Source organism: Pseudopodoces humilis, chromosome 16 (genome assembly GCF_049639895.1).
Source record: "Pseudopodoces humilis isolate 2021_Gansu_Grassland_sample_001 chromosome 16, ASM4963989v1, whole genome shotgun sequence".
Lineage (NCBI taxonomy): Eukaryota > Metazoa > Chordata > Aves > Passeriformes > Paridae > Pseudopodoces > Pseudopodoces humilis.
This window is the reverse complement of record NC_142215.1, coordinates 12,074,270-12,094,740: the sequence shown is the minus strand read 5'-3', so window position 1 is coordinate 12,094,740 and position 20,471 is coordinate 12,074,270. Positions and strand designations below refer to the sequence as shown.

The 20,471-nt window shown below is 43.3% G+C and overlaps 1 protein-coding gene across 8 annotated transcripts in view; it reads left to right on the top strand.

The window, feature by feature from the left end:
- Positions 1-304: 304 nt before the first annotated feature.
- Positions 305-20,471, top strand: part of MYO5A (myosin VA) — a 97,059-nt gene continuing 76,892 nt past the window's right edge. For all 8 annotated transcript variants that reach the window (XM_088062957.1, XM_088062956.1, XM_088062953.1 and 5 more), the window contains exons 1-2: positions 305-461; positions 19,652-19,762. In XM_088062957.1, the coding sequence (XP_087919083.1) occupies positions 435-461; positions 19,652-19,762 (138 nt within the window). In that variant the 5' untranslated portion in view covers positions 305-434. The remainder of the gene's footprint in view (positions 462-19,651; positions 19,763-20,471) is intronic.

The window sequence follows — 20,471 nt, the reverse complement described above, 5'->3', positions numbered from 1 at the left end:
CCTGATGACATAACGAGTAATTTGTTCACTGTAGAAGAGAAAAAATTAATTTAAAAAAAAAAAAAAAAAAAAAAAAAAGGATGGAGAGGGAGAGCCGGAATAGCGGTTCCGGCTCCAAGCGGGGGGCGCGCAGCCCCACTGAGCGATCCCCCGGGGTCCGGCAGCGGCAGCGGCGGGGCCCCCGCGGGCCGGGCCGGGGCCGCGCCCCGCCCGCCGGTGGGAGGCATCGCGCCGCCCGCCCCGCGTCCCTGCCCGTCGCTGCCCGTCCCCGCCGCCGCTCCCACAATGCACAGAGCCCGCCAGGTAGCAGCAACATGGCGCGGGCCGCCGCCTGAGCATCCTCCTCCTCCTCCTCCTCCTCCTCCTCCTCCCGCCCGCCTCCGCCTCCCGCCGCCGGGCTGCCGCAGAGGGGCCGCCCGCCCGCGCCCTGCGCCATGGCAGCCTCCGAGCTCTACACGAAGGTAGGGCGGCGGCGGGCCCGGGGGTGCGCGGGGCAGGGGCCGCGGGGCGGGGGCAGCGCGGCCCGGGCGGGGGCCCGGCGGAGCGGCGGGGCCGCGGGCGGGGGGCCGGAGCTGCCGTGCCCGGAACCGGCTCCGCTGCCCCAGCCGGGCCCGCATCCCGGCGGGCGCGGGGTCCGCTCCCCGCCGCCGGCGCCGGAGGGGTTCGGAGCCCCGGGCCCGCGGGGAGCCGCCGGCCGCCCCCCCCGGCCGCCTCCCGCTCCGGCAGCGCCCAGGGGATGCGGCACGGCCGGGGAGCGGCGCGGTGGGCAGCGAGGTTATCGCCTTCGGGAACACCGCTCCGTGAGGAGAAACGGCTCCTACGACATTAGCGCTTTGAGAGTCAACTACGCTTTTAGGCGACGCTGCACCTTTGGATTATATTCTTCTGGCAGTCGTTCAGAAGCCCTGCAGTCAGCAGTGATGCGCAGCGTGACTCTCATATGTTCTTTAATCAGACGTTTCTCTAATCTTTTTAGTTTTGTGTGTTAGTATCTCATCAGCTTCTGCCTGGAAACAGTTACTGTCCTGTGCATCTCGATGGCAAAGCGTGCAAATTGAGATGTGGAAATGGTTGTTTTCACCCCTAGCAATGCATTGTTTTCATTGCTCTGCCTTCAGCTAGTGCACAAATATGAAAAAAATGACAACAGGTCTTTAAGGGCAGAAGGGATGACAGAGGTCACTGGAATTGGGCAGGGCAGTTCAACATGGCAAAACTCCACATACTACTTTCAAAAGGCTTGCACAGTCAAAGAGTGTTGGTAGGAAAGCCACACCATCTACATCCTTGGGCCACTTAGTGAAATTCTCCAGAATTATCCCCAGTCTAGCACTCTGTGAGGAAGGAAAGGAAACAGACTTTTTGTTTTGTCAGGAATAGGTCACCTTATTTGTAGAGTCCTCCCGCTCAGGAGTGGTGGGACAGCACAGTGACTGTGCATCAGGACAAATCAAGCCGGACAGTCCCTTCAACAGGGACTGCTTGCCTGTGTCTGAGTTTGTATTTGTGTGGGAGAGGTTGAGTGTGAGAGGTGAGGAGCATACCTGCACCCCCTGAAGAGTACTAAATACATTAATGATATGGCACACCTTGGTGTTTTGTATCTCATACACGAATATCTCTTTGAACTATCCTAAAGGGATGAAATTCACCATTCTGGTCAAGAGAGCTCTGGTACTGCAGAATTTTTTCCAGACACCCAACAGGCCTTCTCTGTGTAAGGAGTCATTCTAGTATTTTTGATTTCTTTCTTTCTGTTGATGTTCTTCTTATGGAATTAAAATGTTTCATAAAGTGTGGATCAGAATACTTGCTTTTTGTTTTTTCTTTTTTTTTTTTTTTTAAATTTCAAACTTCATCTGACCTTGAATTCTTTTCACTGAGTGGTTGATTCCTTTGGTCAGAAGCTGCTCCAGAAATGTGGGTGTGCTGTTGTCTTGGAACTGTGTTAGAGTAGAAAGCTCAAGGCCCTTTACAGTTCCTGAGGGGGGCCTGGCTCAGACTTGGGCAGGCCAGGGTAGGAAACCTGCTGGGCACTCAAGAGAGACTCTGCTGGCTTTTTCTTTCAGTAATGGCAGCATGCTGCTTGAATAGCATTCACTATCTCATCCTTGATTAGGTAACATAAATAATGGATTTAAGGTCAAAGCGTGCTGAGGTAAAAAGAGCAAGCACAAAGTCAGACAAGTGCAGGGATGACCCTGCAGAAGGGACTCGCTGGGTGATGAAGGCCAGTGAGATTGTGCCTGTGTTTCACTCTCACACCACAGGCTGTTCTTGTCCTCTTTAGAGACATATGTAGGCACAGAAAGAGTGAGTTTCACATCCTTTTTAACTGGTAAGCAGAAATTGTCATTCAGGGCAGCTGCTTAAAGTACCTGAGCTTCCAGTGTACTATCAGCTCTTGTCACATGGTGTTGGCATGGATATGTTGCTGGCAGGCAGGGTCAGGGATGAATTTTCAGCACATCATTGCTGCTGTGTGTGTGCACGTGTGCCCTGGAGCAAAGGCAGCTCTCTCACCCTCTCCACTGGATGCCCCCACGGCAGCTTGGCTGTTCAGGTGTAACTTGCAGCAGTGGTTGGTAAGGTTATGTTAATGACTGGGTGAGCAGTGTTGCAAAGCTGTCAGCATTTCTTCAGATGCTGTCTGAAAATGGCAGAACAGACTTATTTCCAGCTGAGGGTAGTGGTAGGGGGGGCTTCTGCTGTATCCTCCAGTGTGTCCATCTTTGCTAGTATGCTATTCCTTCAAATTTGGGGTTTTTGCATACCAGCATAAAAATAGCACCCACTATCCCAACTACATATTGAAATAGCTTTCATTTTTCCAAGCTAAATTTTTTTTTGTTAGAAACCAACAATACAGATGTTTTGAAGAAGTCATGCCACTCCTGTGAAAGCCCTATTGCTGTGATTCATCCAGATGTGTCCCTAAATTTGGTGGGCATATAGCCAGCCTTGGAATTGGATGTGGTTGTAGTTAATCTAGAAATTTGAATTTAAGTTAAAGGACTGGCTCAAGTGCCCTCACAAACTAACTGTGAGCAGTGGGCCCCAAACTGTGCGAGGCTTTGTATTCCTGTGCCCAGTGACACTGCAAATTCAGACTCTGCTTGAGGGCATGAGCTTTAATTTTGAGATGAAGCAGCTTAAATCTGTTCCATGAGTTATAGCTCAGGCATTCTTACTAAAAACATTATGCTTTTCAGCCTTGTCCTGTTGGATATATATCACTAGCAGGTTGGTGGTCTTGCTCTGAGTTAATTTCTAGAAGTTTTGCTTCTTTGACTTTGCAGACAAACTTAGGAGAGTCCTGGTGTGGCTCCTGGATCATTGTAGCCCCACTGAGCAATGCCTGGATGCTGCTGATCCATTTCAGCAGTTCAGCAGCTGTTGACCAACAACAGATATATACCTACTTCTGCTGACCCATAAAAATTGATAAAGACAATCTAGGCCATGTACTGGCTTTTGTTAAGTGTAATTTGATTTCTGTGGAAATTAAGAACAAGGGAGAATGTTCTGCCTAGAATTGGAACTCATTTGACTACTCTGCTGAAGCTGCCATGTTTTGTGTTACAAGTCACCTTCGTGAGTTTCAGGGGTGTGAAACCAAGCCCCAACACATGCTCTTTACAAAAATCAACAAAACAGATCAGACACTGTGTTTATGCTGCCTCTTTTAAAATCAGAGTGAAGAGGTGACGTTTTTCTCTGTTTCCATGTATTTTTTCCTGGGTTTGAGTTGTTTCTATTTCATGCTGTGCTTTCCTAGAGCATGCTGCTTTGCCCTCTTGGGATTTCTGTTTCCCTTTTGTATGGCTGTGTACAGTGCACTGATTTATTTACTTATCCATTCAGTCAGACATTCATTTATTTTCATTCTTGCTGCTACCAGTGTGCTCCTCCCTTTCCATTATCTTTGAGATGAGGGAGAGCTAGCTCCAGCTAGCTTGGTCCTATCATAGGACCTAATCCAATTGCAGTTCTAGTGAGTGGAAATGTTCCTTTGAATCCAGAAGAATCAGTACAGTTTTCACTGGAGAGCGTGGCATGGGCAAGCTGATCTCAGGAGCTGACCTTGAAATGGTTCAGTTTGAGGGTTTATGAGCAATAAATGGAGTTAGAGAAGTGTCAGAGGAAACTGCCTAGAACAAAAGCTGCTTGTGCTGTCCCCAGCGCTTCAAGTGGCCCTTGCTTGGTTTCTGTGGCTGTGTGCAGCAGCTGCTCTGGGGGTGAGGCCAGGGCTGTTACAGTGCTCGGTCTTCTCCTTTGGCTGTGCTGCATCCTGGCAAGCAAAAATGGCAAACAGCAGATTCTGACCAAATAATGGCTCTGCTTGGGTACCTTAGTGCTACCTGGGGAGGGAAATACAGCAAAAAACAAGCTGAGCAAAAGAGAGAAAATACAAGTATTTCAAAATCTCTGTGCCTGTTAGGGGGCTTTTCTTGCAATTTAAAAATGCCAGTTTAGTTATATTGTCCTGTATACTGCTGTGCAGACTGTTGTTTTAAAGTAGTTTTAAAGTAGTAGGTATTCTTCTACCCAGTGTACAAGAGGCCAATCCACACACAGAGTTGAGATATTTGACTTTAAATAAGTCAAATACAGTTACAGTTCTGCACAGAAAGGGGTGCTGGGTGGCAAACCCACAAAGCCAGCACCACAGCTGCCAAAACTTCTCACTAGTTACACAGTTTAGCAAACAAAGGCATTAAGTTACCTAGTTCCCTTATTAATTAGTGTTCTGACTTCTGTTGGTTAATGATTCTCTTGCTTCTCATGCTAAGTGTTTCATGTTCAGTCTTCCTCTTCTTTTGGGGTGGTGGCTGTGTGCCTGTGGTCAGGATCTGCCCCTGCTGGGAAATCCCTTCTACCCAGTCAGAGCTGGTTCAGCACAGTTGCTCCAGTTGGTTTTATTAGTTTCTTCCTTGTCTGGGAGTTCTGTCACATGTCCTTGTGGCCCCTAAATTCTGCATTCTGTGTGTCCACTGTCACTGGACATCCTTCTTCCCAAGCTTTGCTCATCTCCCTGCAGGCCTGAGATCACTAAAGCATGTCAAGCCCTAAAGCTTAACAAGGCAATTCTACCAACAAATACTTTGTCTTTTAAACACCTGGGCATCTCCTAGAGCTTGTTAGCTGCTGCTTCACAGATTACATCTCCTTTCCTGTTGATTAGACTTGAAAGTATACAAAGAGCAAACATCAGAGAATGTCCTTAGGAAAATTTTCACATGTTCCACAATTTGCAACAAAACGATTGCATGTGACCTAGGTGTTCTGTAAGCATTAAACAGTAAGCACCTGTGTCAGCAGGACACTGCTTAGTCCTTGCAGGGTGCTGGTGCCCATCAGAGCAGAGATGGGAGTCATTGGGGCACAGCTTGGGGCTCCTGCTCTGCCTTGAGCTGCACAGTTGGGAGCAGAGGCTCCTGCAGAACCACACCTGAGCTGGCAAGGCGCTGCACCTGTGCATGGCAGTGAGCCTTCTCAGGACACTTTGTAACCGTGCTCTGCCTCTTCCTAAAACCTCACACTGCAGCAGAACAGCGAATATTTCACTTGCTTCTCTGCCTGGGGGACTTGCTGTGTCACTGGGATAAACACGATGGCAGCTCTGCCAGTGACAGGTCACTATGCTGTGCACCCATTTTATTCCTTTTGCCTTTAAACGAAAGGTGCTGAGGATATAATTACCCAACAGTCCAACAATACTTGGTTTAACCTAACCTTGACATTTTATTATGTTTTTGTAAAAAACCCTGTTCTCTGTAGTCAGATGTAAGCCACAGCAGCTGACGGAACTGAGAAAGCTCTTGGCTTTCCAGCAGCAGTTCTGTGACATGTCAGCAGGCTGTTAGCAAAATAAACTGTGAGCCTTGGGAAGCCAGGCAAGCCATGGTGGGAGTTGGAACTCTCAGAGCTGCTCCCCTGGGTGCTGAGCACATCTGGAGGAGGAAATGATGCCACCCTGGTGGGGACAAAGAGGTACCAAGCTGTTGGTGAAAGCTTCTCACAGCCCACAAACCAGGGTGCATCCTGTAGTCCTAATGGAACACTGAAGTGTAGCATCATTCAGAGCTCCTTTTGGGGAGGGGTGATAACAGAAGATGAGGGTGATAATAAAATAAATAATAATAAAAAGAAAAATATTTTTAAATGCTCTTCTTTTTTTTCTTTTCTTCTTTTTCTGTAGACCTAATCTTGAAAATTGTGTGAATTCTTTGTTACATGTAGAGAACTGTGAAGATCCCATTTATAATAATTGGTCTTATTTCTTCAGTTCTTTGAGTGTCATGTTAAAACATTTACCTGGTAATATTAGTGGATTATGTGGGATCCTCCCCCAAATTGTCACCAGCAATGCTTGAAGAATAGTAATGTCTGTACATGGAACTGCCACTGGTTATTTGCGGTCTGTTTCTACTGCAGGGATTTTATAGCATGTGCCAGATGGGTTAAGTAATGGATTACTCTTATTTTTTAGGTAAATAAATGATCAGTTAAAGTGCTGCCAAGCTCCTGCTATGTCAGAAAATGTGTTATGACCACCATGTTTATCATTGGTTGAGCCAGAGAGCTCCAGGTTGAGTTGTAAGGGGTAGACAGATGCACCCAGCTCTTAGGGCTTGCTTGTGGGGCCTTTGGGAGTTTTAATTCTCTCCATGTGTTCTAATAACAAAGTAGTATGTCTCTGTCTTCATGAGACTGATTGCCTAATCTCTACTGAACTAAAGAAATAATTTTTGTTATTGAAATGTGCTCATTGAGCCAGCTGAATTGGAGGAAGTCACACAAATGTCCAGTATCATGTGGCTGCACTGTTTCTGCACTATTTTTAGTAGGATTTTAAAAAGGCAAGAAGTGACAGGTTAGCCAGTGGTGGTTTGTGCTGTGAGGGAGGGCAGTGTGCAGCTGGCAAGGCTGCTCTGGGTCTGTGCCTGGATCAGCCTCTGCAGCAGCCCTCGAGGAGCTCGGGGTGGCCCATAGGGACATTGACAGAACGCCAGCTTGGGCCAGTGGGAGGGGACCACAGTGGTCAGCTGGGCCACCCTTCCTGCTTAATCAGGGCCATCCCAGAGCATGAGGCACCAGATTGTGTCCAAGTGGATCTGAGTATCTGAAGTGAGGGAGACCCCACACCCTCTCTGGGCAGCCTGGCCCAGTGCTCAGTCACTGCCCAGTAAAGAAGTTCTTCCTCATATTAGGATGGAACTTGTGAGCATCAGTTTCTTCCTGTTGGCTCTTGTTGTATTGCTCAGCACCACCGAGAAGAGCCTGATCCATCCTCTTGGCAGCCCTCCTTTAGATATTTATACACATTAATGTATAATTATTTGTTATATTCATACAATAATTTATACACATTCATTGAATTTGGGTTTCATTCTTTGACAGCACAAAGTATACATCAAATATTTAATTATTGAAGGTTTGCTTGTATTACTGGGGTCTTTGACAGCTGCATGTATATATGAGCACATGTACAGGTGTTGCTGGTTTGAAAGGCATCTTGGCTAGAGTGGAGATGATGGACCCAGTTTTGCTTTGCACTGTCAGGCAGCAAGAGCTCCTCTGATAGAAGTGAGTCAGGGATTTGTTTTATGCCTCTTGAAAAAAGTTACCTTGCCTTGCTGCCTGTATGAAGTTAGATGAGCAGAGTCTGAACTTCTCTGCTTGGCTGGGTTTTCTTTTGTGTGCTGGAAGGTGTAGGGTTATGTCTGATCTAATTTTGTGCTCGCTGTAGTGGAGCAGTGTTTACTACTGTGTGTATCGTGCTTGACTCTGAAGTGAGTGTTGGAACAGTCGGGCCCAGGGCCAGGGAGCAGCGTTTGGGCAAGGCCATTGTTCCTGATGCTTCATTAGAACGAGTTGAAGCAGCAGAATGTACCTTCTGCTTGTCTTCTCTGCTGCTGAAATAGCAAGGGAGAACTTCCTATCTGTTCTTAATAATAGGTGGTTGTTGTTGCAGGAAAATGTGGTGTTATGGTTCTTGGGAAATACGGTGTCCACGGCTCTTAGAAATTTTCATCATGTCTGTGACGTTGACTTTTTCATCAAATTGTATCTTTCTGCCTATTTCCATGGACCATAATCCCTCTCAAGATATGCTAGAACAGGGATGATGTTCAAGAGTTTGGCTGGTTCAAATTGGTATCAAAACTTTTAAGTAAGGTGAAATGCACTAGGTGTCAAATAAAACCTGTTACCTAAAAGTCATGGGAGACAGAGAAAATTCAAACTGTTTTGAATTCACTGGCTCTTTGTACTTTCCATTTTGCTGGCTTTACTTTGAAGCTGGATCCACAATGCAGAGTTGTGTGATGGGGTTGCTGAGGCCTTGGCTGCCAACACTAGTGGCAAGGCTTTTGGTGACTCCTGGAAGGGAGCAGTGCTGCATGCCTGTGCCAGTGCCACCCTTTACCTGCAGCATTTCCTCCTTGTTCCCAGTGTTCCTTGGCTTTGCTTAACCCTGGGTTTGCATAAGCCTGATACTGCAGAGATTTCTCTTTATCCTGTGTGAGTAATCACACATTGCTTAATTTTATGCTTTAAAATTGAGCACATAAATCTGAAAGATCAAGCCCTTTATTCTCTATTTCTTCTAATGGCAGGGAAATAACTTTGCTGTCCTATAGCTATAGTTAGGAATGATTTGTGCAGGAAAACAAACTAAAACATCCTAGGGATGTCTCTTATCAGGTTCTCTGAGGAAAGCTCAGTGTGTGCAATAAGTTAGGGCCTGTCTACTTAAAGCCCAGATTTAATGTTTAATAACCAGAGTGTATTTTCAGCAGAAGCTTCCACTTTCAGGACCTGCCATCTCATGGTGCCGCTCATCTTTTAGCACAGCCCATGTCTGCAGTTTGCCTCAGGCAGCAGCCTGAGGTGAAGCTCTGTGTGAGCTGGTTAACCTGGGGTGCCCAGCACTGCACAGACATGAAAACCATGGAGTTATTGAGCTAATTGTCTTGGTGATTTTGGGATCTTCCTGGTGATCCAGGTCATAATCTGGGCCTTTTCTGTCACAGTACAGCTGCTTGGCTTGCTGCTTGCAGCTAGTTGCAGTATTTAGTAGTTTGTTTCTATATGTCAGTCTGTTTATGTACAAATAAAATATAAAGAAGGAATCAATGCTGTTAAAACAGTTTGTGTGGGTTCTATGTGGGGTTTTTTTTGTTTTAAGGAGGCTAAGTAGTTAGTGTGGTTACATTAGAGAGTGCCTTCCTTGCTGAATTGTGGATATTAAGGAGCTCAAAGGTAAGGACAGGAAACATTAGGCACTGCTAATGAAGTTTAAAGACTTCACTGGCTGAATGTTTGTGGATTGCAGATACTGACCCAACTTGTAATGGGAGTATCTGCAAATTTTAATATGAATTTTGAAGATGGTACAAATGGATTACTTACACCTTCTGTTCTCCTTAGTGGCATGGACTTAATTTCTTTGGCCTGTTAGCCAGGAACAATAGCGAGATCTTTCTCTGAATAATAATAATGCTATGGAGGTACTCAAGGCTGGGTGAAGCTTCTTAGAATGTTGACAGAAAAGAAGGTACAAACATAATACCAAAAAACAAGTATGAATGAGAAGTCACCATGATCATGAACGGTTTGAGGGAGCAATATAAAGATTAAACTGGAGGACAGGAATGCAGAATGCAGCTGTGATTTTGTGTCTGTCAGCTCTAAGCTGTTTGGTGAAAGTTGTGGATACTTTTTGAAAGCTGTTGCATCTCCCTCACTGCTCATCACATCTCCGTTTCTGCCTTTTAACCCTGCTTCAGGTGTGGCTGTAGGTAGGTAAGGCTGTTAGGGTAATGCACATTGCCCCTGGCAATTAGCAGTAAATAAACTCCTAAGAGTTTATTTAGCTCTTAGGAGGCAGTGGGGATGGTTGAGAGCAGACTCTTCCACGCTGCTTACTCTGTGGTCTGATGAGATCCCTCGCTTTAAGATCAGATGTAAAGGCTGAAGCAGGGCTGCTTTGAAGAGCCCTCATTCTGTGTTTATAGCAGCTACCACAGGGAAGGTATGGCATGTGATTTGTCATGTTGTTTTCCAAGGCTGCTCTATGGGTAGATGTAAACTGCATGTTTCTAATTTGACAGTCCTAAATATGGAAAACCAGGGACTTCTCATTTGAATGATGCACATACCCAGGGACATGAAAAATCATAAACTCTCACTCCAATTACCAATGGTGTCTTTGATTTCTTCCATTTGATTATCACAAGACAAGAGAATTTTGCAACTGCTTTGTGGTTTACAGGAGGACACTCTTGAGCTTTGTAGAGCTGGAGAAATAGCTTAAAAATACTATGAGGCAGTCTAACAATGAGGGAATTCATTGCCCCAACATGGCTTGTCACACGTTACTCTCTGCAGACTCCATGGGTTATTCATTAGTATCTTTAAAGCAGATGACCTCAGTTGTTTTGCTGAGGAAACCAGAGAGAGATTCCCAAGTTGCCTTATGAGTTAGTGTACACCAGCACAGGAGAGATGGAAATATGTTCCGTGGAGATTGAGCCTGTTTGGGCTGGGAAGGAAGCACCAGCTGCCTCTGAAAGTGATGAAAATTTCTATTGCAGGAGATATAGGATGGAAGTAGAAGTTTTAGACTATATGTATGTTAAAGTAAGTAGAATATGTTGAATTGTTTTCCGGGCTTTAGCGTAGGCATATAGGTCTGTATAGTTAAGCATATAAGTGCTTATATAGTACATAGTATTGCAGTATAAGAGTTTATTAATAAGGATTTGAGTTGAGTTTGGACTTAAGATCTTGGAGATACATGCATGACTATTTCAAACCTGCCAGACATTAAATTCATTGTTTAGGAGATCATCTCACTTAGAAAAAGTCTTGCAAGAGGAGAAGCAATTGCAGAAGTTGTTAGAATTTCACATCCGCGTGCACTTCCTCCCTGCGACAGTCTCACGTATCAGAAATGTAAAGCTGATCTAAACTTTTTGCAAACAATCAAAGAGAGAACGCTCGTAGAGAAAAGCAGTGGAATAGTTTCTCTAAGGCTAAATTTGATATGCTTGAAAGTATGCTTCAGCTCGTGAGGCAGGTGTGATTTGTCTCTCTCTGAGGCTCAGAAGTGTTCCCCATACCCTGTGTGCCAGGCCAGGCAGCCCCTGCCCCTCCTTGTGCCCATCTCCAGAGGGGCTGGCCAGGGCAGGGCTGGCACTCCAGGGCAAGAAATGGGTTTTTGGGAGCAGCTCCATGGCCACTAACCCCAGTTCTGCTTTCACAGCTTCCCCCAGTTCTTGTGGAGGAGGGCAGCTCTCGGGGAGGCTTTGGGTTTGAGCCTGCCAAGTGATTCAGATCAGGTCACCCTGGTTTCCTTGTGTGGTGACTTGCTGTAAATTACTGTTAATGTCCCATGAAAAACTGGTGGAACTAAATACGGCTTCATTAGATGTGCTTCATTGGTGCCAGCTTGCTGTTGTAGTAGAGCAGAAAGGTGTCTGCATCCAGTTCTCCTTGCCTAACTCCAGCTAAGTCAGTAAAAGCTCTGTTTTAATGATGCAGCTACATCTCAGCTGTCCTAACAAAAAATACTCAGTTAATCTTTGCTTTTTAAAACCTCAGTTTGGTGTTTGATTTTAAATGTGTTTTTTTGGTAGAGGCTAGGATTAAGTAAAAACGAGGTGGTGCTTTTGGACTTAAGCTCAACTTTACAGAAGGACACTCAGAAAAGTACAGCCTTATCTACTCAAATATATTGCCTTTAATTTTTAACTTCAATTTAAACTTTCATAGTTAAGTCAGTCCATGCTCCAGATGTCATTCATCTGTCATTCAGAAGTCAGATTTCAGTGTGAAAATATGGAAGAAGCGTGATGGTCTGGATTGAATTTGTATCAGGGGTCTGGAAGTTATGTCTGTTTCTGCATTTAGGCTGTCAAATCTATATTATAGCTTGCATCATCGTGATGTTAAAGCAAAATCCTGCAGCCACTTGTTTTATTTGCCCTTACAATGTTTGTGTTCTTGAAACTTAAATTTAGACACCCATGCAGTTAATTGTGTTGAATATTTTTTTGTGTTCTTAGGTGTAGGCTATTTTAAAGTTTCTTAATTGGAGCAGCATTCACTGTAAGCACATAAACATGAAACCATGCATCCTTTTCCTAATGTGTTTTCTTCAGTGCATCGTGTCTCGTTAGCTGAATATTCAGGGTAACTGCAGCTGTTTCATTTGCCCTTAAATTTCTTGTGGCCACTTGTGTACAGTTCTTGAAACATGTTTTTCAGGTTGCGCATTTTGAGGCAGACTTATAATTTATTTGTTTTTGAAATCACTGGCATATAATTCCTTGTTTGCTTTCATTCTGGTGGTATGGATCGAAATGCAATACAGTGTTTGCTTCTCTGTGTGGGTATGACCCCAAATGAAATTTTACATGAGTCAGAATATTTTCCTGTCTCTCAGTCTGAGGTAGGCGTCACACTTGTGCTCGATGTTTTTGCAGATCTTATTGTGGTTATTCAGCTGTTTTGTGTCTCAGGCAGTGTCCAGAACATTGGTTGGTTTGATCTCACTGTTACTGCCGTCTTTTCTGAAGGTTCTTCAGACCCCCATTCATTCCTTTGACAGGTCTAGAAATCAAAACTCTTCCAAACACAAAATTCTCTTCAGCATTGCTTTTTCTGTGAATACGTATTTTTAAGCCTGGTTTACTTTAAATGATCTTTTTTCTTTTGAGCAGCATACTGAATGAAATGAGAATAGCATACTGCATGGAATAAGACAGCAGTGCTCTCTTATAATAATAAGTACATTATAAAATAAAAAATAAGACAGCTGAGGGTTTGTGGGGAGTTATTGCACTGCAGGTTTGCTGATGACCAGTGGAGAATGAGGCTATGGGCGGGTGGGGAGCCTCAGGCCAGCGTGCAGGAGCATCACTCGGTGCCACCCCACATGGTGCTTGTGGCAGGGCCATAAGGAAGGACGTGGCTGTGCTTCTCTCCTAACAGACTGGCCAGGCCACTTTGTGAAACGTGTCTGGTTTTGTGTGGTTGGTCCCTCAGCCTTGCTGGAGCCTCTCAGGAGCAGCGTGCAGGCAGATCCAGCTGTACCCACGCAGTGGTGTGTGCGTCCCCATCGCTGCCCACTGGCTTTGGCAGCGGGGGCTGCTGGCATCACAGGGCACCGAGTGACAGGGTACAACTGGCTGAGCATGGCTGGCTGCCTGGGGAGGGGGGAGAAGAGCCTGTGAAAGGAGGTCTGTGAGGTACAACAGGAGCTGTTCCTGCGTGCAGCAGCTTAGTGGGGTGAATGGGCAGCATTTTGATAGCTGAGGTATTGTCTGGGTTAATAACAGCTCATTATAAACCACATCTGTCTCCCTCTGTATGACATTTTGAAGAGAAGGTCAAGTACAATCAACATAAAATGTAGAAAGCTGTGTTTTTAAAGGTGTACAAAATGCACAACTTTTAAACATTTCATGTGTTTTAACTCCTTAAAAATGTTTCATAGGACAATTGTACCAGCTACAGCCTTGGAATATAACTGTTCTTTGATAGATTTGATAGTTTATAGTAAAACTGTGGGTTTTGGCCTTGGTGTCAGGGATGCTGATAGTTTTGGTTGTACCTTGTACAATCAAGGCATGTTTGGCAAACAACATACCAGTCACTTTTGTTGTTGCAAGCCCCCAGGCCCTAGATACAAACAATACCTTGTAAAAATGCTTAAAAGAAGGAAAGAACTGGGTCTGGGGTAAAGCTTTTATATCCTTATGATTCAAATGCAGTGGATATTTATAGGGTAGATGAAGTACTCAAGTACAACAGGCTTTTTCTTCCTGAGCTGTGATTCAAGGAGTTTCCTCGTGCATGGTGAAGGATGCAGTGCCTGAGCTGCATAACTGTGAGCCAGATTTGCAGACCCAGTATCAGTGGTGTGAAACTCATAGGGTTGATATCCCAGGGGGTAGCTCAGAGCCTGGGTCACTGCTGTCCCCTGGATACTGTTTGGGAGCCCTGCTTGTGGCTGGTCAGGCAATTCCCATGAGACAGATAACACAGGGCTTTTGATCTTCCTGTGAGAAGGAAACTATGTGGGATTGTAGTTCAGAAAAAACATTATTACAAATTATCACTTACATTTCTCCTGCTGTATATCATGACGTGAATTTCTTTTAAATTTAATTATTTCCAAATATCAGGCCTTAAACTCTACAAGATGTTTATAAATGGCTGTTGCTGAGCAACAAGACAGAAAATACATTCCATGCCCAAAGATTGCTACTGCCTTTAAGAAAACTATCATTTCTGTTTGGATTTTTTTTTTCAAAATTAGTGATTCTGTTTCCCTCCAGCCCTAAGAAGAATTAAGATGAGTTGGTCAGAGGCTTTGCAGCAGCCCACTTGTCATGGAGATGCTCTACTTTCCAATCCTCCCTGGTTGCTTGGCATTTTTAGGAGGGGAGAGTAAAGTCCTGTCTGACTTTTCAGAGTGCAGGCAGCAGCAGCAGCACTCTGGTAACAGGAGTGCAGTGTATCCTTGGGACTGCCCATGGATCACAGGATGGGTGGCACAAATTTTAGTGGTTTCAGCAGTGGGAGAAACAGGACCTCCTCCTGCCTCTTGTGTGAGTGATCCTGATCTCTTTGTAGGAGATCCAGACCGGTCAAGTTAAGACTTGTGTTTGCCTGCAGCTCAGCTGGCTGTTGATCTGCTTGTGTAGAGCTTACAAAAACTAAACTTTGCTGCTTCAAGTATTTCTAGGCTCAGTATTATTATCTTTGGTGGTGGCACTGTGAACCAAGCATAGGGGAAAATGTAAAGCTGAAAGGAAATTGTTCTAATAGCATCAAATTGTGTTTTCAGAGCAACCCCAGCCAAGTAAGTCCCACAGCTCAGAAATCCTTTTGTAATGACTTTGCATTTTGCGAAGATCAGTTCTACACTTCTGCAGCGTGAACTTTGATGACTTTGTGCTCTGTTTTGTTGTTATGCCTTTCTGGCAGCAGCTCTTCTTTTCCCAGCCTGACAATGCAGCCTGCTCTCTCCAGGTGGCCATGTTCAGTCAGCAACAAGTTCACATTGAATAATTTTGGTGAGATTTGGCTTCGACTTTTACCAGCTGTTGCTGTTCACTGCCTCCTTCAGCTAGTGCTGCCAGAATTGATGGTGTCTCTTTGATCCAGACATAAATGAGCTGCTTTATTCCTACCCAGACCCAAGGTCATTCTTGAAAGGGAGGAGGGCAGTGTCTCTCATATTTCTTTTCATGGTTCACATGTGAAAGACTGTGTTTTTTGAGGCTGTCTGTAAATAAAAAAAAAGAGATGATCTCTGCTGGAGTGAAAATCATACTAGCTCACTTGTATGGGTAGGTATGAGAAACTTGGGACAGTTTTCTCTCAGTTGAAATTTCCTTTTTCCTTCTAGGATGTAGATCATTTAATGAACTCTTTCAGCTCTTAGCCAAAGAGCTGCTGAGCTGGGAAGATAGCTGTATCTCCTTCTTCTGTGTTTGTGATTGTGCAATGGAAGTAGAAAACTATTTGCCTGCTGACGAGACTGCTGAGCCGCTTGCATTGCTAATTCTGTTTTGTCAGCAATGTCAATTAGTACTTCAAGAGGTTAATATCTCAGACAAGAGGCTTTGTGAGTCATATGGTCTCATTTGATAGATAATTGTTATAGTCTGCTGATTTCTTCATGTGATCTAAGATGAAATCACGAGGTATGACAGAATACTGTGATTTTTCTATTATATTTTCTTATTATGTAAAATTGTAGTAATCCAGCCAACCTTTTGACCCATGGGTAAGATGTGAAAACTTCTGTGTTTGTTTTCTGCTGTGAACTCTTTCAGAGTTGCTTTATAGATGTCTATAAACTATTGCCCAGCTTGTCCTTCCTTGAACAAAGTACAAAATATGGCACTCCACACTTCAGGGGATTTTGGAGATGCTGTTTTTTCTATGTTGGTCTGCTGAGGCTGGAAGAGAGTCTAGGCAGGAAACTGAGATCTGAAATAGTCCTGTCATTATGCATTTAATAATTTATTTTTCTTCTGAATTCCGGGACATCTCCTCGATATCCCTTCTATTTTCATTCTGACTTTCAAACCAGCCTCGGTTAAGCATTTATTTTGGTGGTTCAAAATTTGCCTTGAACTACCAAAAAGAGTAATGTTTTCATGGATCACAGTCAGGATGATTAAACTAAATTTCATTTGATTCTTGCTGTAATTTATATTGTCATTTCAGTGATAGACTTTTAGACAGCATAGTCATTTTTAAACTAGAATTTCCTTCCCTTTTTAGAAGGCTCATTTGTAAATCACTGTCTCTAGAAGTTTATCTTATTTTATCCTTATTCTAATGTTGTCATAAAAAAATTTATATGCTAGTAAATAAAGAGGGATGGATAGCAAATACCAGAGTAAGATATGTCCCAAGAGAGGCCCTTGGTCCTGTTTCCACCAATATTGGTTTTTCTCTACAGGGTTGGATACCAGTAAAGGCTATGGAATTTTAGTATCAACTGATTATATAAAAATGTGAAAATCTGATTTTGCAAACCATTTTGCTAAGTTAATGAGGTGAGAATGTTGTGAAATGATTCAGTACTTAAAATTAGGAACATCTCTCTCTTTCCTCCTACCCATTCCCTTTACCAGGTGTTTTCTTTGGCAGGGGTTTAAAGCTAGGCACTGGTGCTGGAGATGAAAAGCTACAGCCTAGCGCTCATAGGATGGCTTTAATATCTGTAGGGCTGTGTCATGGAAGGTTCTGCTGTCTGTAGTAGCTCAGTTTCCATGGTGATCTGTTTTCTGCTTTCTCTTTCCCTTCTCTAGACAGCAGAAAATGTACAGTTTTAGCTGGATAAATAAAGATGCCTATTCCATGCTGCCATAAATCACACAGTTAGAAACTGCTACACAGCATTTGCTGCTTCAGGTTATCAGCATTTGTCTTTCAGGCTGCTGCCTTTCTTAGGTCAGGAAAGTTTCCTTGTGTAGCCTAAAGGAAACCAGCCTGCTGATCCCTTTTGCTAGACAACATTTAAATGGTTTCCTCTTTAACATTTACTTGGCTTTCTGTTAGTTTCTTGGAAGGAATCAGAATATCAGAAATACTGGGGATGGGGAACTTCTGCTGCATTTTGGGGATGGAACCTGGTCAAAGTGTGGTATGCATTCAGTCTTCAGCTGTGTCTGATGCTGGAGCATCTTTTGCTAAACTGGAAAAACTTCCCTGATTTCTGGCAGGGTTTTGATTTTTAGCTTTTTGTTATGGCATTTTGTTTTTTGTTTTTTGGGTTTTTTTTAAAGAATTTTGAGAACAGGTGTATTGTGCTATGTTTGGATATATGGATCTTATGAATTACTGATTTTAGGATTTGAAATTTTGACATGAAATTGATTTGAAATTGCTATTATATTAAATCTTGAGTTTATTATTTATGAACTTTTACAGAGTATCTTTTGTTTCAAATCAAGTGGGAAGAAAGCATTATCCCTTAGCATACTACTTGACTTTAATATGGCACCTCACTGTCAAGTCCTGTTTATTTTGGACTTATTACGGAGTTTCTGTGGGTTTGTGCTTTCATTGTACATACACTTGTTAGCACAGACCTTCATTTCACCTCAAAGTTCTTTGCCTTGTGAATTTGGGATATAGAAGGGTTGAAAACAGCTAATGCAAGAGCCCAGACCATACCCTGTGCTGCTGCTTTCCTCTGCTGTCACATGCAGTGCCCTGTGATTGGCAGGAGCACATACTGAAGAATTGTTTTGGGCATCTTTAATTTCTCTAGTAATTTATCTCTTGGGGAGTGGGGAAAAGACTACATAATAATAAAGTAATGCAGCACTTTTGCACTGAAAACACTAGCAAATACACATGAAGCTAACAAAGCTCAAAGAAGTAAAGAAGCCACACAAGCACAGATTGACTACAAAGAGCAAAGCTTCTTGCCTTTGTATAAAGTCAATTCTTAGAGCTGGCAGTAACACCCAGTGATGATGGAGGAAGGCCAGGTGTGGGAGCATGGCACATTGTGTAGTGGGAATGATGAAAGTGAGTTTTTATTTATTTATTTCATTATCTTTCTCCTTGCACTTGGTTTATGTGTGTGGCATAAGCTTTTTGGGAGCTCGGGATGAAGGCAGTGCTGTGTGCTGGGGGTACCAGCCATTGGTCCAGGCTGTTGTAAATTACTCATGTGCAGTGTTCCTAAGGATCATCACGGGTATGGGAAACAAATTGCTGCCTGAAATTCATAATTATTGCAGGCACTGAGCCTCCAGCTGGGCCAGGTGCACTTCCCTCTCCTGGACCAGGGGCTTCCTTCACGGGTCCCATTCCCCAAACTGCTGCTCAACACAGTTTATTGTGCCCTGTCTTGCAACAAGAAACAATATGAAGTTTTTAATGAAGTCTTTCAGAAAATCCCCAGCAGAAACAAGCAGTTTGTAATTTTAGTGGGAAAACTGGGTTAATGAGTGGAGAAAAAACCCCTTCAGCATTCTTTGAGGCAGAGGAAACTATACAAAAAGAAGTAGTGTAAGATAAGGTGGTGAAGCTGTATGAGCAAATACAGTTTTCTCTGCCATCAAATGTCATGCTTTGACAAATACTTTATAGTTATTTTGAAATAAGTTAGTGGACTTGAGAATGTTTTGCAGAGCCAGAGCCAAGGAGCTGCTTTGTTTGCCAAGGGGGTGGGTGTGGTGTGACCTCAGTGCTCTGTAGGCATTGCAAGAACATTGGCTCAGGAGCTTTAACATGTCAAAGTGTCACAGCCTTCTCCTTGTTCTGCTCAAGAGATGTTTTCATATGTGTGTGTTTGCATGTACGTGTGACTGTGTCAGTAACTGCTTGCCATACATCTTTAATTGATTCTTGAACATGAGCTAACAATTGTATCTTCACACATTGGAAAATATGAATATTCTTGCTGGTTTTGAAAACAAATCACATGTTTGCTGGATCACTTTTATCAATAAAGTTTGTATGAAAATGGCCATTAATGGGAATCTGGTTTGTTGTTGTTTGTTTTTTTTTTATCTGGAGGCCTTTTCAACCAAATTTTTTCAGGTTTTTTTTTTTATTTTGGCATTCTGAATATAGTCAATTTTAAACTAGCTCTGTTTGTAACTACAAAGGAAAGAGCTTTTAACACCCGATCAGGCAGCTTTGCCTAAATTAACACAGATGGGCTGAAGTATTCTCTTTGGGGGAAAAGAAGACAAAAATGGCTCTATAATATTATGCTATAAATGCATTTAGAACCTACTCAAAAGAGTTCCTCCAAGTCATTTTTTGGATAGCCAAATTTTTGATCTTTCTGAAAATGCTGATTTTTTTTTTACTTTGTAGATTTTCAGCATTGAATATTTATCTTGGAATACTTTCTGCATGGAAAATGCCTTTTTCTCTCTGTGTAGGCAATAAAATTCTGCTTGTGTAGCCATTTATCAATAGAACAAATTATTCACCTCAGATGTACTAATTAACTTGCCTCTTGCTTAAGGGTTTGTCTGTTAAACATGTATTTAAAAAGAAAAAAAAATAATTCTAGTGTCATTTATTTTGATGATTTAACCGTAGTGCACCCAAAGCTCACTGCTGTTTTGCTGTTGTTGTTGTATTGCAGTATGCCAGGGTTTGGATCCCTGATCCAGAGGAGGTCTGGAAGTCAGCAGAACTTCTCAAAGATTATAAACCTGGAGATAAAGTCCTCCAGCTTCGACTTGAGGAGGGCAAGGTAAGTTTATGTATTGTTTGTAAGCTGATAGTTCTTGTTCTCAACCAGAGTCTGATGTATCCATTGCAGGAAGCTCTGCGGATTTAGGTGTGTGCAACTGGTTTTGTCCACTCACATTCTGCAGCATTTTTATCTGCATTCTGCAGATAAATTCTACTGTTTAGTTACAAAAATCAATTTTGCCTTGTTTTCAAAATAAATTAAAAAGCAGTTGCTTTTATCCGCTGCCTATTATGTTCAGTTGCATCATCTTTTTCTACTTATGCCATTAAACATATAGCCCTGGTTTGCTATTCCAGGGAGACAGGGTTGCTAGGAGAACAGTGTTGCAGATGAAGAACTGTGACTTTTAAGTTGAGCATAACCAGGAGAAAATTAATAAAGATAAAAAAGCCAAGGATTAAGGGCATTACAAAGAAGATGCTGTGTGCTGTGTTGAGAAATGATGACATGCCCACGTACAGCTCACATCATTTTAGCTGGTTTTTCTAATGGAAATAGCAGGTAAATAAAGTGATTTTAGATCTAGAGACATGCAATTAAAACATCTATATTAGAGATGAATTTATATACAAAAAAAGTTCTAAGTAGCATTTTTTTCAGTGTTTGTATTCTCCACTGTGTTCTGCCATCGTTCCCATGCTGTGTCACTGCGCATGAAGCTGGCTGTAGATTGGTGGGAATCTTCTTCCCCTGCCTGTTCCACTCA